Source organism: Salvelinus alpinus, chromosome 4 (genome assembly GCF_045679555.1).
Source record: "Salvelinus alpinus chromosome 4, SLU_Salpinus.1, whole genome shotgun sequence".
In the NCBI taxonomy this organism is placed as follows: domain Eukaryota; kingdom Metazoa; phylum Chordata; class Actinopteri; order Salmoniformes; family Salmonidae; genus Salvelinus; species Salvelinus alpinus.
In genome coordinates this window covers 5979663-5999463 of record NC_092089.1, presented here as the reverse complement: position 1 = coordinate 5999463, position 19801 = coordinate 5979663, and the positions used below count along the sequence as shown (strand labels likewise).

General features: G+C 49.6%; 1 protein-coding gene across 1 annotated transcript in view; it reads right to left on the bottom strand.

The window, feature by feature from the left end:
- Window positions 1-19801, bottom strand: part of LOC139572810 (intermembrane lipid transfer protein VPS13B-like) — a 920449-nt gene that overhangs the window by 198844 nt on the left and 701804 nt on the right. The window contains exon 38 of the mRNA XM_071395592.1: window positions 3987-4189. Within this exon, the coding sequence (XP_071251693.1) occupies window positions 3987-4189 (203 nt within the window). The remainder of the gene's footprint in view (window positions 1-3986; window positions 4190-19801) is intronic.

Genomic DNA, 19801 nt, shown 5'->3' with positions numbered 1-19801 from the left:
AGGATGGGGTTGGGGGTTAAGGATGGGGTTGGGGGTTAAGGATGGGGTTGGGGTTAAGGATGGGGGTTAAGGATGGGGGTTAAGGATGGGGTTGGGACTGGGGGTTAAGGATGGGGTTGGATGGAGTTGGGGCTGGGGGTTAAGGATGGAGTTGGGGATGGGTTTGGTGTTAAGGATGGGTTTGGGGGTTAAGGATGGAGTTAGGGGTTAAGGATGGGGTTGGGGGTTGGGGGTTAAGGATGGGGTTGGGACTGGGGGTTAATGATGGGGTTGGGACTGGGGGATAAGGATGGAGTTGGGGGTTAAGGATGGAGTTGGGGCTGGGGGTTAAGGATGGGGTAGGGGGGAAGGATGGGGTTGGGTTGGGGGTTAAGGATGGGGTTGGGGCTGGGGGTTAATGATGGGTGTTAAGGATGGGGTTGGGACTGGGGGTTAAGGATGGGGTTGGATGGAGTTGGGGCTGGGGGTTAAGGATGGAGTTGGGACTGGGGGTTAAGGATGGAGTTGGGGCTGGGGGTTAAGGATGGAGTTGGGGCTGGGGGTTAAGGATGGAGTTGGGGCTGGGGGTTAAGGATGTAGTTGGGGGTTAAGTTTGGGGGTTAAGGATGGGGTTGTGGCTGGGGTTAGGGTTGGTGGTGAGGGTTAATGATGGAGTTAAGGATGGGGTTAGGGGTTACGGATGGGGTTGGGGATTTGGGTTGGGGCTGGGGGTGAATGATGGGGTTGGGGATGGGCTGGGGGTTGGGGTTGAGATTGGGGGTTAATGATAGGGTTGGGGGTTAAGGATGGGGTGGGGGGTTAAGAATGGGGTGGGGGGGGTTGGGCTGGGGATTAGGGATGAGGTTTGAACAGGAAGGCAGGAATCTCTGAGTCAAACAACAGTTGCCACACGGAACCAGACTGGGCTCTACTCTGCTGTGGAGGAGGGTGACTAACACACGGAACCAGACTGGGCTCTACTCTGCTGTGGAGGAGGGTGACTAACACACGGAACCAGACTGGGCTCTACTCTGCTGTGTAGGAAAGTGACTAAATGTAAAAACAGGAACATGTGGGGATTTCTCAGGTTTGGAGCTGCAACGGAAGGAATTTGGATGGTTTTTGTACAAGACTTCATTAAAACACCACAAACACTCCGTATTTGCAGAAGGAAATGTATGATTATGTGATAAGTGTTGAGTCGTGAGTGATGTTTCTGTTAATGGCACGCAATAAGTGCATTCGTCAAAAGTTTCCCCTTGCTGTAATGTGGACTACTTACAGTAACACGCTAACAGTAGAAGTACCAGTCTTTAATGTGGACTACTTACTGTAACACGCTAACGGGAAGAAGTACCAGTCTTTAATGTGGACTACTTACTGTAACACGCTAACGGGAAGAAGTACCAGTCTTTAATGTGGACTACTTACTGTAACACGCTAACAGTAGAAGTACCAGTCTTTAATGTGGACTACTTACTGTAACACGCTAACGGGAAGAAGTACCAGTCTTTAATGTGGACTACTTACTGTAACACGCTAACAGTAGAAGTACCAGTCTTTAATGTGGACTACTTACTGTAACACGCTAACGGGAAGAAGTACCAGTCTTTAATGTGGACTACTTACTGTAACACGCTAACAGTAGAAGTACCAGTCTTTAATGTGGACTACTTACAGTAACACACTAACAGTAGAAGTACCAGTACCAGTCTAACCAGTAGAGGTCATTAATAACCAGTAGAGGTCATTAATAACCAGTAGAGCCCATTAGGGTGATGAATAACCAGTAGAGGTCATTAATAACCAGTAGAGGTCATTAGAGTGATGAATAACCAGTAGAGGTCATTAGGGTGATGAATAACCAGTAGAGGTCATTAATAACCAGTAGAGGTCATTAGAGTGATGAATAACCAGTAGAGGTCATTAGAGTGATGAATAACCAGTAGAGGTCAGTAGAGTGATGAATAACCAGTAGAGGTCATTAATAACCAGTAGAGGTCATTAATAACCAGTAGAGGTCATGCATAACCAGTAGAGGTCATTAGAGTGATGAATAACCAGTAGAGGTCATTAGAGTGATGAATAACCAGTAGAGGTCATTAGAGTGATGAATAACCAGTAGAGGTCATTAGGGTGGTGAATAACCAGTAGTCATTAGAGTGATGAATAACCAGTAGAGGTCATTAATAACCAGTAGAGGTCATTAGAGTGATGAATAACCAGTAGAGGTCATTAGGGTGGTGAATAACCAGTAGTCATTAGAGTCATGAATAACCAGTAGAGGTCATTAATAACCAGTAGAGGTCATTAGAGTGATGAATAACCAGTAGAGGTCATTAATAACCAGTAGAGTCATTAGGGTGATGAATAACCAGTAGAGGTCATTAATAACCAGTAGAGGTCATTAGAGTGATGAATAACCAGTAGAGGTCATTAGAGTGATGAATAACCAGTAGAGGTCATTAATAACCAGTAGAGTCATTAGGGTGATGAATAACCAGTAGAGGTCATTAATAACCAGTAGAGGTCATTAGAGTGATGAATAACCAGTAGAGGTCATTAGAGTGATGAATAACCAGTAGAGGTCATGAATAACCAGTAGAGGTCATTGGAGTGATGAATAACCAGTAGAGGTCATTAGAGTGATGAATAACCAGTAGAGGTCATTAGAGTGATGAATAACCAGTAGAGGTCATTAATAACCAGTAGTAGAGTTCATTAATAACCAGTAGAGGTCATGAATAACCAGTAGAGGTCATTAGAGTGATGAATAGCCAGTAGAGGTCATTAGAGTGATGAATAACCAGTAGAGGTCATTAGGGTGATGAATAACCAGTAGAGGTCATTAATAACCAGTAGAGTTCATTAATAACCAGTAGAGGTCATGAATAACCAGTAGAGGTCATTAGAGTGATGAATAGCCAGTAGAGGTCATTAGAGTGATGAATAACCAGTAGAGGTCATTAGGGTGATGAATAACCAGTAGAGGTCATTAGGGTGATGAATAACCAGTAGAGGTCATTAATAACCAGTAGAGGTCATTAGGGTGATGAATAACCAGTAGAGGTCATTAATAACCAGTAGAGGTCATTAGGGTGATGAATAACCAGTAGAGGTCATTAGGGTGATGAATAACCAGTAGAGGTCATTAGGGTGATGAATAACCAGTAGAGGTCATTAATAACCAGTAGAGGTCATTAGGGTGATGAATAACCAGTAGAGGTCATTAGGGTGATGAATAACCAGTAGAGGTCATTAATAACCAGTAGAGGTCATTAGGGTGATGAATAACCAGTAGAGGTCATTAGGGTGATGAATAACCAGTAGAGGTCATTAGAGTGATGAATAACCAGTAGAGGTCATTAGGGTGATGAATAACCAGTAGAGGTCATTAGAGTGATGAATGACAGTTTGGGAACATTTTTGGTCTCATCAGATCTCAGACAGAAAGGTGGACTAACTCTATGTTACTGAATTAGGGTGAGAATGGCAGAAAGGTGGACTAACTCTATGCTACTGAATTAGGGTGAGAATGGCAGAAAGGTGGACTAACTCTATGTTACTGAATTAGGGTGAGAATGGCAGAAAGGTGGACTAACTCTATGCTACTGAATTAGGGTGAGAATGGCAGAAAGGTGGACTAACTCTATGCTACTGAATTAGGGTGAGAATGGCAGAAAGGTGGACTAACTCTATGCTACTGAATTAGGGTGAGAATGGCAGAAAGGTGGACTAACTCTATGCTACTGAATTAGGGTGAGAATGGCAGAAAGGTGGACTAACTCTATGCTACTGAATTAGGGTGAGAATGGCAGAAAGGTGGACTAACTCTATGCTACTGAATTAGGGTGAGAATGGCATACAGGGTTGCAAATAATCTGATACGTTTCTCTAAAGTCTGTTAGTTTTCCAGAAAACATGGTTGGAAGATTCCCTTGAACCAGGAAGGAATGATCAGGAAATCAGAGAGCCTCCCAACCAGGATTGTGGGTGTTCCCTCTCACCTGCAGTAGGCCTCCCTTCAGATCCAGCAGTAGTTTAGGGGTCCCCGTCTCAGGTCCAGGACTGCTGCTGTGTCTACACCACCTGGCCTCTAGGGCGGCGCTACAGGAGAAAGGCCCCAGCAGCAGACGGCTCCGGTCCTTCAGACCCGTCCTCACCAGGATATCCTGCAGCTCCAACAGCACTGAGACTGACTGGACCGGGTCTACAAGGAGCACAGAGAGACATACAGTATAAACCATCAGTAAAGGGTTTACGCAACGTGGAGCTGGCACCTTGTAGCTTTAAATACCTCTAATAACCAGATCAACTAAAGAGTGATGAATAACCAGTAGAGGTCATTAATAACCAGTAGAGGTCATTAATAACCAGTAGAGGTCATTAATAACCAGTAGAGGTCATTAATAACCAGTAGAGGTCACTAATAACCAGTAGAGGTCATTAATAACCAGTAGATGTCACTAATAGCCAGTAGAGGTCATTAATAACCAGTAGAGGTCACTAATAACCAGTAGAGGTCATTAACAACCAGTAGAGGTCATTAATAACCAGTGGAGGTCACTAATAACCAGTAGAGGTCATTAGAGTGATGAATAACCAGTAGAGGTCATTAATAACCAGTAGAGATCATTAATAACCAGTAGAGGTCACTAATAACCAGTAGAGGTCATTAATAACCAGTAGAGATCATTAATAACCAGTAGAGGTCATTAATAACCAGTAGAGGTCATTAATAACCAGTAGAGGTCATTAATAACCAGTAGAGGTCATTAGAGTGATGAATAACCAGTAGTCATTAGAATGATGAATAACCAGTAGAGGTCATTAGGGTGATGAATAACCAGTCGTCATTAGGGTGATGAATAACCAGTAGAGGTCATTAGAGTGATGAATAACCAGTAGAGGTCATTCGGGTGATGAATAACCAGTAGAGGTCATTAGGGTGATGAATAACCAGTAGAGGTCATTAGAGTGATGAATAACCAGTAGAGGTCATTAGGGTGATGAATAACCAGTAGAGGTCATTAGGGTGATGAATAACCAGTCGTCATTAGGGTGATGAATAACCAGTAGAGGTCATTAGAGTGATGAATAACCAGTAGAGGTCATTAGAGTGATGAATAACCAGTAGAGGTCATTAATAACCAGTAGAGGTCATTAATAACCAGTAGAGGTCATTGATAACGAGTAGATGTCATTAATAACCAGTAGAGGTCATTAGGGTTCCGGCATAAATCCATGTTTGAATAAAGCTGTTTACAACAACAACAAAAATACGCAAATATGGATTCATGGGACAGTGGAACATTTTGTAAAAAATGTAGTGCAGAGACATCATTCAGAATGGGATTCTAACGTAAAATGAGTCGGTTTGGAGTGGTTTATAACCTGCTTCAGGCACATTTTCATAATGCATTGTGGTTAACGGCAAGTGTAATTAGGGTAATTTTCTGTTATGAAACAAACTTAGAAAAAAAATAGTTTTTGGGAGGATCAACTACAATCACCGAAAGAGTGAAAATAAGTCTACATGTAAAAATTGGTGAGCTTCCCCTTTAACGCTAAACAAAGAGCAAGGGAGAGAGAGGACATCCTTGTCTTGTACCTCTCCAATCATCACAACACCCAAATATCCCAGTTGAACTTGATGAGAAGCAGATGAGCTAGCCGTTAGTTCCTACAGTGAGACGTGAGGACCCAGACAGACACTTGGTCAGACAAACACTGGTAAACAAGGACAACGCTGACTCAGTCCATCTCCTTCCAGTCCTGACTTAGTGACTTGACCTCAGCTACGACCTTGGTTAGGACTCAAGCTCGATGAACTCATAAATCTCCATAAACCCTGGTTTCCACCACTCGCTGACATGCGTCTCTGGTCTGGTCTGTCAACAGAACACTTGGATGCTGTCCTGTGTATGAGTCATCTGTCCTGAGAACCAACTCTTTAACGGCCCTTTAAACTGCTGCTGCCTGCCGGGGAACCCAGAGAACACGGAACTAACTGCTCTGTTGTTCCATCACTGCCGGGGAACCCAGAGAACACGGAACTAACTGCTCTGTTGTTCCATCACTGCCGGGGAACCCAGAGAACACGGAACTAACTGCTCTGTTGTTCCACCACTTCCCGGGGAACCCAGAGAACACGGAACTAACTGCTCTGTTGTTCCACCACTGCCGGGGAACCCAGAGAACACGGAACTAACTGCTCTGTTGTTCCACCACTGCCGGGGAACCCAGAGAACACGGAACTAACTGCTCTGTTGTTCCACCACTTCCCGGGGAACCCAGAGAACACGGAACTAACTGCTCTGTTGTTCCACCACTGCCGGGGAACCCAGAGAACACGGAACTAACTGCTCTGTTGTTCCACCACTTGTTTCTTCTCCCGCTGTTTACAATAACCAAGATCTCCGTCTTGTTTTCATTCCGTCTGCGCTGTGGCCTTGTGCTGACAGCGAGAGAGACCAGGCTGGAGGGGGGGGGGGGGGGTACTGAGAGACAAGGCTGGAGAGGTACTGAGAGAGACAAGGCTGGAGGGGGTACTGAGAGACAAGGCTGGAGGGGGGGTACTGAGAGACAAGGCTGGGGGGGTACTGAGAGACAAGGCTGGAGGGGTACTGAGAGACAAGGAAGGGGGGGTACTGAGAGAGACAAGGCTGGAGGGGTACTGAGAGAGACAAGGCTGGAGGGGTACTGAGAGAGACAAGGCTGGGGGGGTACTGAGAGAGACAAGGCTGGGGGGGTACTGAGAGACAAGGCTGGAGGGGGGGGGGGTACTGAGAGACAAGGCTGGAGGGGTACTGAGAGAGACAAGGCTGGAGGGGTACTGAGAGAGACAAGGCTGGGGGGGGGGGTACTGAGAGAGACAAGGCTGGAGGGGGGGTACTGAGAGAGACAAGACTGGGGGGGTACTGAGAGAGACAAGGCTGGAGGGGGGGTACTGAGAGAGACAAGGCTGGGGGGGTACTGAGAGAGACAAGGCTGGGGGGGTACTGAGAGAGACAAGGCTGGGGGGGGTACTGAGAGAGACAAGGCTGGAGGGGTACTGAGAGAGACAAGGCTGGAGGGGTACTGAGAGAGACAAGGCTGGAGGGGTACTGAGAGAGACAAGGCTGGAGGGGTACTGAGAGACAAGGCTGGAGGGGTACTGAGAGAGACAAGGCTGGAGGGGTACTGAGAGAGACAAGGCTGGGGGGGTACTGAGAGAGACAAGGCTGGAGGGGTACTGAGAGAGACAAGGCTGGGGGGTACTGAGAGAGACAAGGCTGGAGGGGTACTGAGAGAGACAAGGCTGGAGGGGTACTGAGAGAGACAAGGCTGGAGGGGTACTGAGAGAGACAAGGCTGGGGGGGTACTGAGAGAGACAAGGCTGGGGGGGTACTGAGAGAGACAAGGCTGGAGGGGTACTGAGAGAGACAAGGCTGGAGGGGTACTGAGAGAGACAAGGCTGGAGGGGTACTGAGAGAGACAAGGCTGGAGGGGGGTACTGAGAGAGACAAGGCTGGAGGGGGGGTACTGAGAGAGACAAGGCTGGAGGGGGGTACTGAGAGAGACAAGGCTGGGGGGGTACTGAGAGAGACAAGGCTGGGGGGGTACTGAGAGAGACAAGGCTGGAGGGGTACTGAGAGAGACAAGGCTGGAGGGGTACTGAGAGAGACAAGGCTGGGGGGGTACTGAGAGAGACAAGGCTGGAGGGGGGGTACTGAGAGAGACAAGGCTGGAGGGGTACTGAGAGAGACAAGGCTGGAGGGGTACTGAGAGAGACAAGGCTGGGGGGGGTACTGAGAGAGACAAGGCTGGGGGGGTACTGAGAGATAAGTTAACATCCCTACTGCTACACACACAGAGGCTCAAACAGACAAGTTATCATCCCTACTGCTACACACACAGAGGCTCAGACAGACAAGTTACCATCCCTACTGCTACACACACAGAGGCTCAAACAGACAAGTTATCATCCCTACTGCTACACACACAGAGGCTCAGACAGACAAGTTATCATCCCTACTGCTACACACATAGAGGCTCAGACAGACAAGTTATCATCCCTACTGCTACACACACAGAGGCTCAGACAGACAAGTTATCGTCCCTACTGCTACACACACAGAGGCTCAAACAGACAAGTTATCATCCCTACTGCTACACACACAGAGGCTCAAACAGACAAGTTACCATCCCTACTGCTACACACATAGAGGCTCAAACAGACAAGTTACCATCCCTACTGCTACACACACAGAGGCTCAAACAGACAAGTTACCATCCCTACTGCTACACACATAGAGGCTCAAACAGACAAGTTACCATCCCTACTGCTACACACATAGAGGCTCAAACAGACACACACACAGGGGGAAGGAAAAGCTTCCTGAATTTCATATTTTCAATCCCTAAATATTTTTGCCGCATTGTTGAAAGCAGATACTCTGGCAAGACAGGAAGAGGCTCTATGGTGCTCTAAATCTATAGACCTGCCTGTATGGTGTTATAAATATTTCTCTCTCTGCAGCACGACAACCGGCTGGCTGGCTCTCTCTCTGGCTCTCTCTCTCTCTCTCTCTCTCTCTCTCTCTCTCTCTCTCTCTCTCTCTCTCTCTCTCTCTCTCTCTCTCTCTCTCTCTCTCTCTCTCTCTCTCTCTCTCTCTCTCTCTCTCTCTCTCTCTCTCTCTCTCTCTCTCTCTCTCTCTCTCTCTCTCGTCTTGACTACAGAGTCTGGTCTACTGCTGCTCTGTCGTCTTGACTACATAGTCTGGTCTACTGCTGCTCTGTCGTCTTGACTACATAGTCTGGTCTACTGCGGCTATGTCGTCTTGACTACAGAGTCTGGTCTACCGCGGCTCTGTCGTCTTGACTACAGAGTCTGGTCTACTGCTGCTCTGTCGTCTTGACTACAGAGTCTGGTCTACCGCGGCTCTGTCGTCTTGACTACAGAGTCTGGTCTACTGCTGCTCTGTCGTCTTGACTACAGAGTCTGGTCTACCGCATCTCTGTCGTCTTGACTACAGAGTCTGGTCTACAGCAGCTCTGTCGTCTTGACTACAGAGTCTGGTCTACCGCGGCTCTGTCGTCTTGACTACAGAGTCTGGTCTACTGCGGCTATGTCGTCTTGACTACAGAGTCTGGTCTACCGCGGCTCTGTCGTCTTGACTACAGAGTCTGGTCTACTGCTGCTCTGTCGTCTTGACTACAGAGTCTGGTCTACCGCAGCTCTGTCGTCTTGACTACAGATTCTGGTCTACTGCATCTCTGTCGTCTTGACTACAGAGTCTGGTCTACTGCTGCTCTGTCGTCTTGAATACAGAGTCTGGTCTACTGCAGCTCTGTCGTCTTGACTACAGAGTCTGGTCTACCGCAGCTCTGTCGTCTTGACTACAGAGTCTGGTCTACTGCAGCTCTGTCGTCTTGACTACAGAGTCTGGTCTACTGCTGCTCTGTCGTCTTGAATACAGAGTCTGGTCTACTGCAGCTCTGTCGTCTTGACTACAGAGTCTGGTCTACCGCAGCTATGTCGTCTTGACTACAGAGTCTGGTCTACTGCAGCTCTGTCGTCTTGACTACAGAGTCTGGTCTACCGCAGCTCTGTCGTCTTGACTACAGAGTCTGGTCTACCGCAGCTCTGTCGTCTTGACTACAGAGTCTGGTCTACAGCAGCTCTGTCGTCTTGACTACAGAGTCTGGCCTACCGCAGCTCTGTCGTCTTGACTACAGAGTCTGGTCTACTGCATCTCTGTCGTCTTGACTACAGAGTCTGGCCTACCGCAGCTCTGTCGTCTTGACTACAGAGTCTGGTCTACAGCAGCTCTGTCGTCTTGACTACAGAGTCTGGTCTACAGCATCTCTGTCGTCTTGACTACAGAGTCTGGTCTACAGCAGCTCTGTCGTCTTGACTACAGAGTCTGGTCGACAGCAGAGGATCATCGAGATGAAGTGTTGATACAATACGTTCCAGACGAAGGATGCACAACATCTTAACGTGTCATGTGTCCTTCTGTACAACACTTGTGAGTGGTGTGTCTTGTGTGACTGTGAAGTTTATGAGAGAGAAACAGATCATTATGTAGAGAGACCATGCTAACTGAAAGGAGACTTGAGACAATATATCTCTGGAGGGTACGGAGAAACACAGGGTTGTCAGTCCCATTATGTTAAAGCCATATGTCTCTGGACGGTACGGAGAAACACAGGGCTGTCAGTCCCATTATGTTAAAGCCATATGTCTCTGGACGGTACGGAGAAACACAGCGTCAGTCCCATATGTTAAAGCCATATGTCTCTGGACGGTACGGAGAAACACAGCGTCAGTCCCATATGTTAAAGCCATATGTCTCTGGACGGTACGGAGAAACACAGGGTTGTCAGTCCCATATGTTAAAGCCATATGTCTCTGGACGGTACGGAGAAACACAGGGTTGTCAGTCCCATATGTTAAAGCCATAGGTCTCTGGACGGTACGGAGACACACAGGGCCGTCATTCCCATATGTTAAAGCCATATGTCTCTGGACGGTACGGAGAAACACAGGGTTGTCAGTCCCATATGTTAAAGCCATATGTCTCTGGACGGTACGGAGAAACACAGCGTCAGTCCCATATGTTAAAGCCATATGTCTCTGGACGGTACGGAGAAACACAGGGTTGTCAGTCCCATATGTTAAAGCCATATGTCTCTGGACGGTACGGAGAAACACAGGGCCGTCAGTCCATTATGTTAGAGCCATTAGACCATCAGAGCCTGGGCAGAAACACAGGGCCATCAGTCCATTATGTTAGAGCCATTAGACCATCAGAACCTGGGCAGAAACACAGGGCCATCAGTCCATTATGTTAGAGCCATTAGACCATCAGAGCCTGGGCAGAAACACAGGGCCATCAGTCCATTATGTTAGAGCCATTAGACCATCAGAACCTGGGCAGAAACACAGGGCCATCAGTCCATTATGTTAGAGCCATTAGACCATCAGAACCTGGGCAGAAACACAGGGCCATCAGTCCATTATGTTAGAGCCATTAGACCATCAGAGCCTGGGCAGAAACACAGGGCCATCAGTCCATCATGTTAGAGCCATTAGACCATCAGAACCTGGGCAGAAACACAGGGCCATCAGTCCATTATGTTAGAGCCATTAGACCATCAGAGCCTGGGCAGAAACACAGGGCCATCAGTCCATTATGTTAGAGCCATTAGACCATCAGAACCTGGGCAGAAACACAGGGCCATCAGTCCATTATGTTAGAGCCATTAGACCATCAGAACCTGGGCAGAAACACAGGGCCATCAGTCCATTATGTTAGAGCCATTAGACCATCAGAGCCTGGGCAGAAACACAGGGCCATCAGTCCATTATGTTAGAGCCATTAGACCATCAGAACCTGGGCAGAAACACAGGGCCATCAGTCCATTATGTTAGAGCCATTAGACCATCAGAACCTGGGCAGAAACACAGGGCCATCAGTCCATTATGTTAGAGCCATTAGACCATCAGAACCTGGGCAGAAACACAGGGCCATCAGTCCATTATGTTAGAGCCATTAGACCATCAGAACCTGGGCAGAAACACCCAGCATCCCCTCTGTAATGTCCCGGACCACTAAAGACCAGCTGTTGTTGCCAGGGGATTTAAGGTGGATCTGTGTCTCTATCCACTTCATGTGTTTTGAGTTTGGAAAAGTATCTCGCTGGGAGGCACGGTCCCAACGAAATGAAATGGATCCTGAAGAGCTGATCCGAGACAAGGCAGAGGGGAGGCAGGGGGGAGGCAGGGTGGAGGCAGAGGGGAGGCAGGGGGGAGGCACGGTCCCAACGAAATGAAATGGATCCTGAAGAGCTGAGCCAAGACTTCAACATGTTACTGAAGGCAGGGGGGAGGCAGGGACTGTGTGTGAGAGAGAGGGAGGCAAGGGGGAGGCAGGGACTGTGTGTGAGAGAGAGGGAGGCAAGGGGGAGGCAGGGACTGTGTGTGAGAGAGAGGGAGGCAGGGGGGAGGCAGGGACTGTGTGTGAGAGAGAGGGAGGCAGGGGGGAGGCAGGGACTGTGTGTGAGAGAGAGAGGCAGGGGGGAGGCAGGGGGAGGCAGGGACTGTGTGTGAGAGAGGGAGGCAGGGGGAGGCAGGGGGGAGGCAGGGCCTGTGTGTGAGAGAGAGAGAGAGGCAGGGGGGAGGCAGGGACTGTGTGTGAGAGAGAGGCAGGGGGAGGCAGGGACTGTGTGTGAGAGAGAGAGAGGCAGGGGGGAGGCAGGGACTGTGTGTGAGAGAGAGAGAGGCAGGGGGAGGCAGGGACTGTGTGTGAGAGAGAGAGAGGCAGGGGGGAGGCAGGGGGGAGGCAGGGACTGTGTGTGAGAGAGGGAGGCAGGGGGAGGCAGGGCCTGTGTGTGAGAGAGAGAGGCAGGGGGGAGGAAGGGACTGTGTGTGAGAGAGAGATGCAGGGGGGAGACAGGGACTGTGTGTGAGAGAGAGAGAGAGGGAGGGACTGAGACAGGGACTGAGACAGGGACTGAGACAGGGACTGAGACAGGGACTGAGACAGGGACTGAGACTGACTGTGTGTGTGAGAGAGGCAGGGACTGAGACATTGACTGTGTGTGTGTGAGAGAGGCAGGGACTGAGACAGGGACTGTGTGTGTGTGAGAGAGGCAGGGACTGAGACAGGGACTGAGACAGGGTCTGAGACAGGGTCTGAGGCAGGGACTGAGACAGGGACTGAGACAGGGTCTGAGACAGGGTCTGAGGCAGGGACTGAGGCAGGGACTGAGGCAGGGTCTGAGACAGGGACTGAGACAGGGACTGAGACAGGATCTGAGACAGGGTCTGAGACAGGGTCTGAGACAGGGACTGAGACAGGGACTGAGACAGGGTCTGAGGCAGGGACTGAGACAGGGACTGAGACAGGGTCTGAGACAGGGTCTGAGGCAGGGACTGAGGCAGGGACTGAGGCAGGGACTGAGACAGGGACTGAGACAGGGACTGAGACAGGGACTGAGACAGGGTCTGAGACAGGGTCTGAGACAGGGACTGAGACAGGGACTGAGACAGGGACTGAGGCAGGGACTGAGACAGGGACTGTGTGCGTGAGAGAGAGGCAGGACTGAGACAGGGACTGAGACATGGTCTGATACAGGGACTGAGACAGGGACTGAGACAGGGACTGTGTGTAATCAACAAAGGGGGGGGCTTTGGGTGTATCTGTGCGTGGGCGACCTGTGTGTGATGGGACAAATGTGTGTGTGTGTGTGTGTGATGGGACATGTGTGTGTGTGTGTGTGTGAGATGGGACAGTGTCAATGTCTCTCTATTCTAACACCCTGAAGACTGGTGGTATAATGTCCTGCTACCCAGGACCAGGAGACAACAGACTGGTGGTATAATGTCCTGCTACCCAGGACCAGGAGACAACAGACTGGTGGTATAATGTCCTGCTACCCAGGAGACAACAGACTGGTGGTATAATGTCCTGCTACCCAGGAGACAACAGACTGGTGGTATAATGTCCTGCTACCCAGGAGACAACAGACTGAGTATAATGTCCAACAGACTGGTGGTATAATGTCCTGCTACCCAGGACCAGGAGACAACAGACTGGTGATATAATGTCCTGCTACCCAGGAGACAACAGACTGGTGGTATAATGTCCTGCTACCCAGGACCAGGAGACAACAGACTGGTGATATAATGTCCTGCTACCCAGGACCAGGAGACAACAGACTGGTGGTATAATGTCCTGCTACCCAGGACCAGGAGACAACAGACTGGTGATATAATGTCCCGCTGTGGTATCGGACGGACCAGACCAGACCAGACCAGACCAGACAGACAGACAGACAGACAGACAGACAGACAGACAGACAGACAGACAGACAGACAGACAGACAGACAGACAGACAGACAGGGCCTGGGTCAGACTAGGAGACACGTCTCAGTGTCTCTATGAACACAGCCTGGGTCAGACTAGGAAGAGACGTCTCAGTGTGTCCCCATGAACACAGTCCGACTAGTGAACAGGAAGCTCTGCACCAAGAGGACAGGTGTTTATAGTAAACAACAGAATCAACACTTAGTGATGAATCTCTTTTCGACAGGCGAGATGTCAGAACCCCACAGCTAAAATAATTGTCATCCTCCTCCAACCAGGGATTAGCTTTCATAGTAACACGACCCCCCCCCCCCCCTCTCTCTCCCCCTCTCTCCCCCTCTTTTCTCTCCCCCCCTCTCCCTCCCCCCCCCCCCCCTCTCTCTCCCCCTCTCTCTCTCTCTCTCTCTCTCCACCCCCCTCTCTCTCTCCACACCCCCCTCTCTCTCTCCACCCCCCCCTGTCAATTCAATTCAATTCAAGGGGCTTTATTGGCATGGGAAACTTGTGTTAACATTGCCAAAGCAAGTGAGGTAGATAATATACAAAAGTGAAATAAACAATAAAAATTAACAGTAAACATTACACAACAGAAGTTTCAAAACAATAAAGACATGACAAATGTCATATTATATATATACAGTGTTGTAACAATGTACAAATGGTTAAAGCACACAAGTTAAAATAAATAAACATAAATATGGGTTGTATTTACAATGGTGTTTGTTCTTCACTGGTTGCCCTTTTCTTGTGGCAACAGGTCACAAATCTTGCTGCTGTGATGTCACACTGTGGAATTTCACCCAGTAGATATGGGAGTTTATCAAAATTGGATTTGTTTTCGAATTCTTTGTGGATCTGTGTAATCTGAGGGAAATATGTCTCTCTAATATGGTCATACATTGGGCAGGAGGTTAGGAAGTGCAGCTCAGTTTCCACCTCATTTTGTGGGCAGTGAGCACATAGCCTGTCTTCTCTTGAGAGCCATGTCTGCCTACGGCGGCCTTTCTCAATAGCAAGGCTATGCTCACTGAGTCTGTACATAGTCAAAGCTTTCCTTAAGTTTGGGTCAGTCACAGTGGTCAGGTATTCTGCCACTGTGTACTCTCTGTTTAGGGCCAAATAGCATTCTAGTTTGCTCTGTTTTTTTGTTAATTCTTTCCAATGTGTCAAGTAATTATCTTTTTGTTTTCTCATGATTTGGTTGGGTCTAATTGTGCTGTTGTCCTGGGGCTCTGTGGGGTGTGTTTGTGTTTGTGAACAGAGCCCTAGGACCAGCTTGCTTAGGGGACTCTTCTCCAGGTTCATCTCTCTGTAGGTGATGGCTTTGTTATGGAAGGTTTGGGAATCGCTTCCTTTTAGGTGGTTGTAGAATTTAACGGCTCTTTTCTGGATTTTGATAATTAGTGGGTATCGGCCTAATTCTGCTCTGCATGCATTATTTGGTGTTCTACGTTGTACACGGAGGATATTTTTGCAGAATTCTGCATGCAGAGTCTCAATTTGGTGTTTGTCCCATTTTGTGAAATCTTGGTTGGTGAGCGGACCCCAGACCTCACAACCATAAAGGGCAATGGGCTCTATGACTGATTCAAGTATTTTTAGCCAGATCCTAATTGGTATGTTGAAATTTATGTTCCTTTTGATGGCATAGAATGCCCTTCTTGCCTTGTCTCTCAGATCGTTCACAGCTCTGTGGAAGCTACCTGTGGTGCTGATGTTTAGGCCGAGGTATGTATAGTTTTTTGTGTGCTCTAGGGCAACGGTGTCTAGATGGAATTTGTGGTCCTGGCGACTGGACCTTTTTTGGAACACCATTATTTTGGTCTTACTGAGATTTACTGTCAGGGCCCAGGTCTGACAGAATCTGTGCAGAAGATCTAGGTGCTGCTGTAGGCCCTCCTTGGTTGGTGACAGAAGCACCAGATCATCAGCAAACAGTAGACATTTGACTTCGGATTCTAGTAGGGTGAGACCGGGTGCTGCAGACTGTTCTAGTGCCCGCGCCAATTCGTTGATATATATGTTGAAGAGGGTGGGGCTTAAGCTGCATCCCTGTCTCACCCCACGACCCTGTGTGAAGAAATGTGTGTGTTTTTTGCCAATTTTAACCGCACACTTGTTGTTTGTGTACATGGATTTTATGATGTCGTATGTTTTACCCCCAACACCACTTTCCATCAATTTATATAGCAGACCCTCATGCCAAATTGAGTCGAAGGCTTTTTTGAAATCAACAAAGCATGAGAAGACTTTGCCTTTGTTTTGGTTTGTTTGGTTGTCAATTAGGGTGTGTAGGGTGAATACATGGTCTGTTGTACGGTAATTTGGTAAAAAGCCAATTTGACATTTGCTCAGTACATTGTTTTCATTGAGGAAATGTACGAGTCTGCTGTTAATGATAATGCAGAGTATTTTCCCAAGGTTACTGTTGACGCATATTCCACGGTAGTTATTGGGGTCAAATTTGTCTCCACTTTTGTGGATTGGGGTGATCAGTCCTTGGTTCTGTCTCCCCCTCCCTCCCCCTCTCTCTCGTTGTTTTCCATGCTGAGTGAAACTGTGTTTGTAAAAGTTCAACCTGGATGAAGGCTGAAAAGCTGTTGAAAATCAGCGGCCTGAAGAATGTTCTCACTGCGGAGTTATGTAGATTTGAGTAAACAAGTGCAAATTGTTGAGGTTTTAATTAAAATATTTGACAATCATTTTATCTGAAGTAACCCTATATAACATCTGTAGAGCAGATGGGTTTAAAAGCCCAGAGAAACTCTGTCCTCCCCCGTTCCCTCCCTCCCTCCCCCTCTAACTCCCTAAGTTCAGTGAACAGAAGTGACTCTCAGAGTTTTCCCAAAATGCCTTTCTACCATCTCCTGTTATTGGCCCAATAGTAGGTTGTTACTGCCAGGATATATCCTGGAACTCCCTCTCCTCCTCCATCCCTCTCTCCTCCTCCCTCCATCCCTCTCTCTCTCCCTCCCTCCATCCATCCATCTCTCTCCTCCTCCTCCCTTCCTCCCTCCATCCATCTCTCTCTCTCCTCCTCCCTCCCTCCATCCATCTCTCTCCTCCTCCCTCCATCCATCCATCTCTCTCCTGCTCCTCCCTTCCTCCCTCCCTCCCTCCCTCCCTCCATCTCTCTCTCTCCTCCTCCTCCCTCCCTCCATCTCTCTCTCCTCCTCCCTCCATCCCTCTCCTCCTCCCTCCCTATCTCCATCCACCTCTTCCTCCCTCCATCCATCTCTCTCTCTCCTCCCTCCCTCCCTCCCTCCCTCCATCTCTCTCTCTCCTCCTCCTCCCTCCCTCCATCTCTCTCTCCTCCTCCCTCCATCTCTCTCCTCCTCCCTATCTCCATCCACCTCTTTCTCCTCCTCCCTCCATCCATCCATCCCTCTCTCCATCCATCCCTCTCCCCTCCTCCTCCCTCCCTCCATCCATCCATCCATCCATTCATCCATCCCTCCCTCCATCCATTCATCCATCCATCCATCCATCCATCTCTCTCCATCCATCCCTCTCTCCTCCTCCCTCCCTCCCTCCATCCCTCTCCTCCTCTCTCCCTCCCTCCATCCATCCATCCCTCTCCTCCTCCCTCCCTCCATCCCTCCCTCCCTCCCTCCATCCATCCCTCTCTCCTCCTCCCTCCCTCCCTCCATCCATCCATCCCTCCTCCTCCTCCCTCCCTCCATCCATCCATCCCTCTCTCCATCCATCCATCCATCCCTCCATCCCTCCCTCCCTCCCCTCCCTCCATCCATCCATCCCTCTCTCCATCCATCCCTCTCTCTCCTCCTCCCTCCCTCCATCCATCCATCCCTCTCCTCCTCTCTCCCTCCCTCCATCCATCCATCCCTCTCTCCATCCATCCATCCATCCCTCTCTCCTCCTCCCTCCCTCCATCCATCCATCCCTCTCCTCCTCTCTCCCTCCCTCCATCCATCCATCCCTCTCTCCATCCATCCATCCATCCCTCTCTCCTCCTCTCTCCCTCCATCCATCCCTCTCCTCCTCCCTCCCTCTCCATCCCCTCCCTCCATCCCTCCATCCATCCATCCCTCTCTCCATCCATCCATCCATCCCTCTCTCCCTCCATCCATCCATCCCTCTCTCCTCCTCTCTCCCTCCATCCATCTCTCCTCCTCTCTCCCTCCATCCATCCATCCATCCCTCTCTCCTCCTCTCTCCCTCCATCCATCCATCCATCCCTCTCTCCTCCTCCCTCCCTCCATCCATCCATCCCTCTCCTCCTCTCTCCCTCCCTCCATCCATCCATCCCTCTCTCCATCCATCCATCCATCCCTCTCTCCTCCTCCCTCCCTCCATCCATCCATCCATCCCTCTCTCCTCCCTCCCTCCCTCCCTCCCTCCATCCCTCTCTCCATCCATCCCTCTCTCCTCCTCCTCCCTCCCTCCCTCCATCCATCCATCCCTCTCTCCATCCATCCATCCATCCCTCTCTCCTCCTCTCTCCCTCCATCCATCCATCCATCCCTCTCTCCTCCTCTCTCCCTCCCTCCATCCCTCTCTCCATCCATCCATCTCCCTCCCTCCCTCCCTCCCTCCATCCCCCTCTCTCCTCTCCCTCCATCCATCCATCCATCCCTCTCTCCTCCTCTCTCCCTCCATCCATCCATCCATCCCTCTCTCCTCCTCTCTCCCTCCATCCATCCCTCTCCTCCTCTCTCCCTCCATCCATCCATCCATCCCTCTCTCCTCCTCTCTCCCTCCATCCATCCATCCATCCCTCTCCTCCTCCCTCCCTCCCTCCATCCATCCATCCCTCTCTCCTCCTCTCTCTCTCCCTCCATCCATCCATCCATCCCTCTCCTCCCTCCCTCCCTCCCTCCATCCATCCATCCCTCTCTCCTCCTCTCTCCCTCCATCCATCCATCCATCCCTCTCTCCTCCTCTCTCCCTCCATCCATCCATCCATCCCTCTCTCCTCCTCCCTCCCTCCCTCCCTCTCTCCATCCATCCATCCATCCCTCTCTCCCTCCCTCCCTCCCTCCCTCTCTCCCTCCATCCATCCATCCATCCATCCCTCTCTCCCTCCCTCCCTCCCTCCCTCCTCTCCCTCCCTCCATCCCTCCATCCATCCATCCCTCTCTCCCTCCCTCCCTCTCTCCCTCCATCCATCCATCCATCCATCCATCCCTCTCCTCCTCCTTCCCTGTGTGTTGTAACAGAACTCTCAGGTTCTGGTACCGACCATACCGTGTCAGTGTGTTGTAACAGAACTCTCTGGTTCTGGTACCAACCATACCGTGTCAGTGTGTTGTAACAGAACTCTCTGGTTCTGGTACCAACCATACCGTGTCCAGTGTGTTGTAACAGTAACAGAACTCTCTGGTTCTGGTACCAACCATACCGTGTCAGTGTGTTGTAACATAACTCTCTGGTTCTGGTACCAACCATACCGTGTCAGTGTGTTGTAACAGAACTCTCTGGTTCTGGTACCAACCAAACCGTGTCAGTGTGTTGTAACAGTAACAGAACTCTCTGGTTCTGGTACCAACCATACCGTGTCAGTGTGTTGTAACAGAACTCTCTGGTTCTGGTACCAACCAAACCGTGTCAGTGTGTTGTAACAGTAACAGAACTCTCTGGTTCTGGTACCAACCATACCGTGTCAGTGTGTTGTAACAGAACTCTCTGGTTCTGGTACCAACCAAACCGTGTCAGTGTGTTGTAACAGAACTCTCAGGTTCTGGTACCAACCATACCGTGTCAGTGTGTTGTAACATAACTCTCTGGTTCTGGTACCAACCATACCGTGTCAGTGTGTTGTAACATAACTCTCTGGTTCTGGTACCAACCATACCGTGTCAGTGTGTTGTAACATAACTCTCTGGTTCTGGTACCAACCATACCGTGTCAGTGTGTTGTAACAGAACTCTCTGGTTCTGGTACCAACCATACCGTGTCAGTGTGTTGTAACAGAACTCTCTGGTTCTGGTACCAACCATATCGTG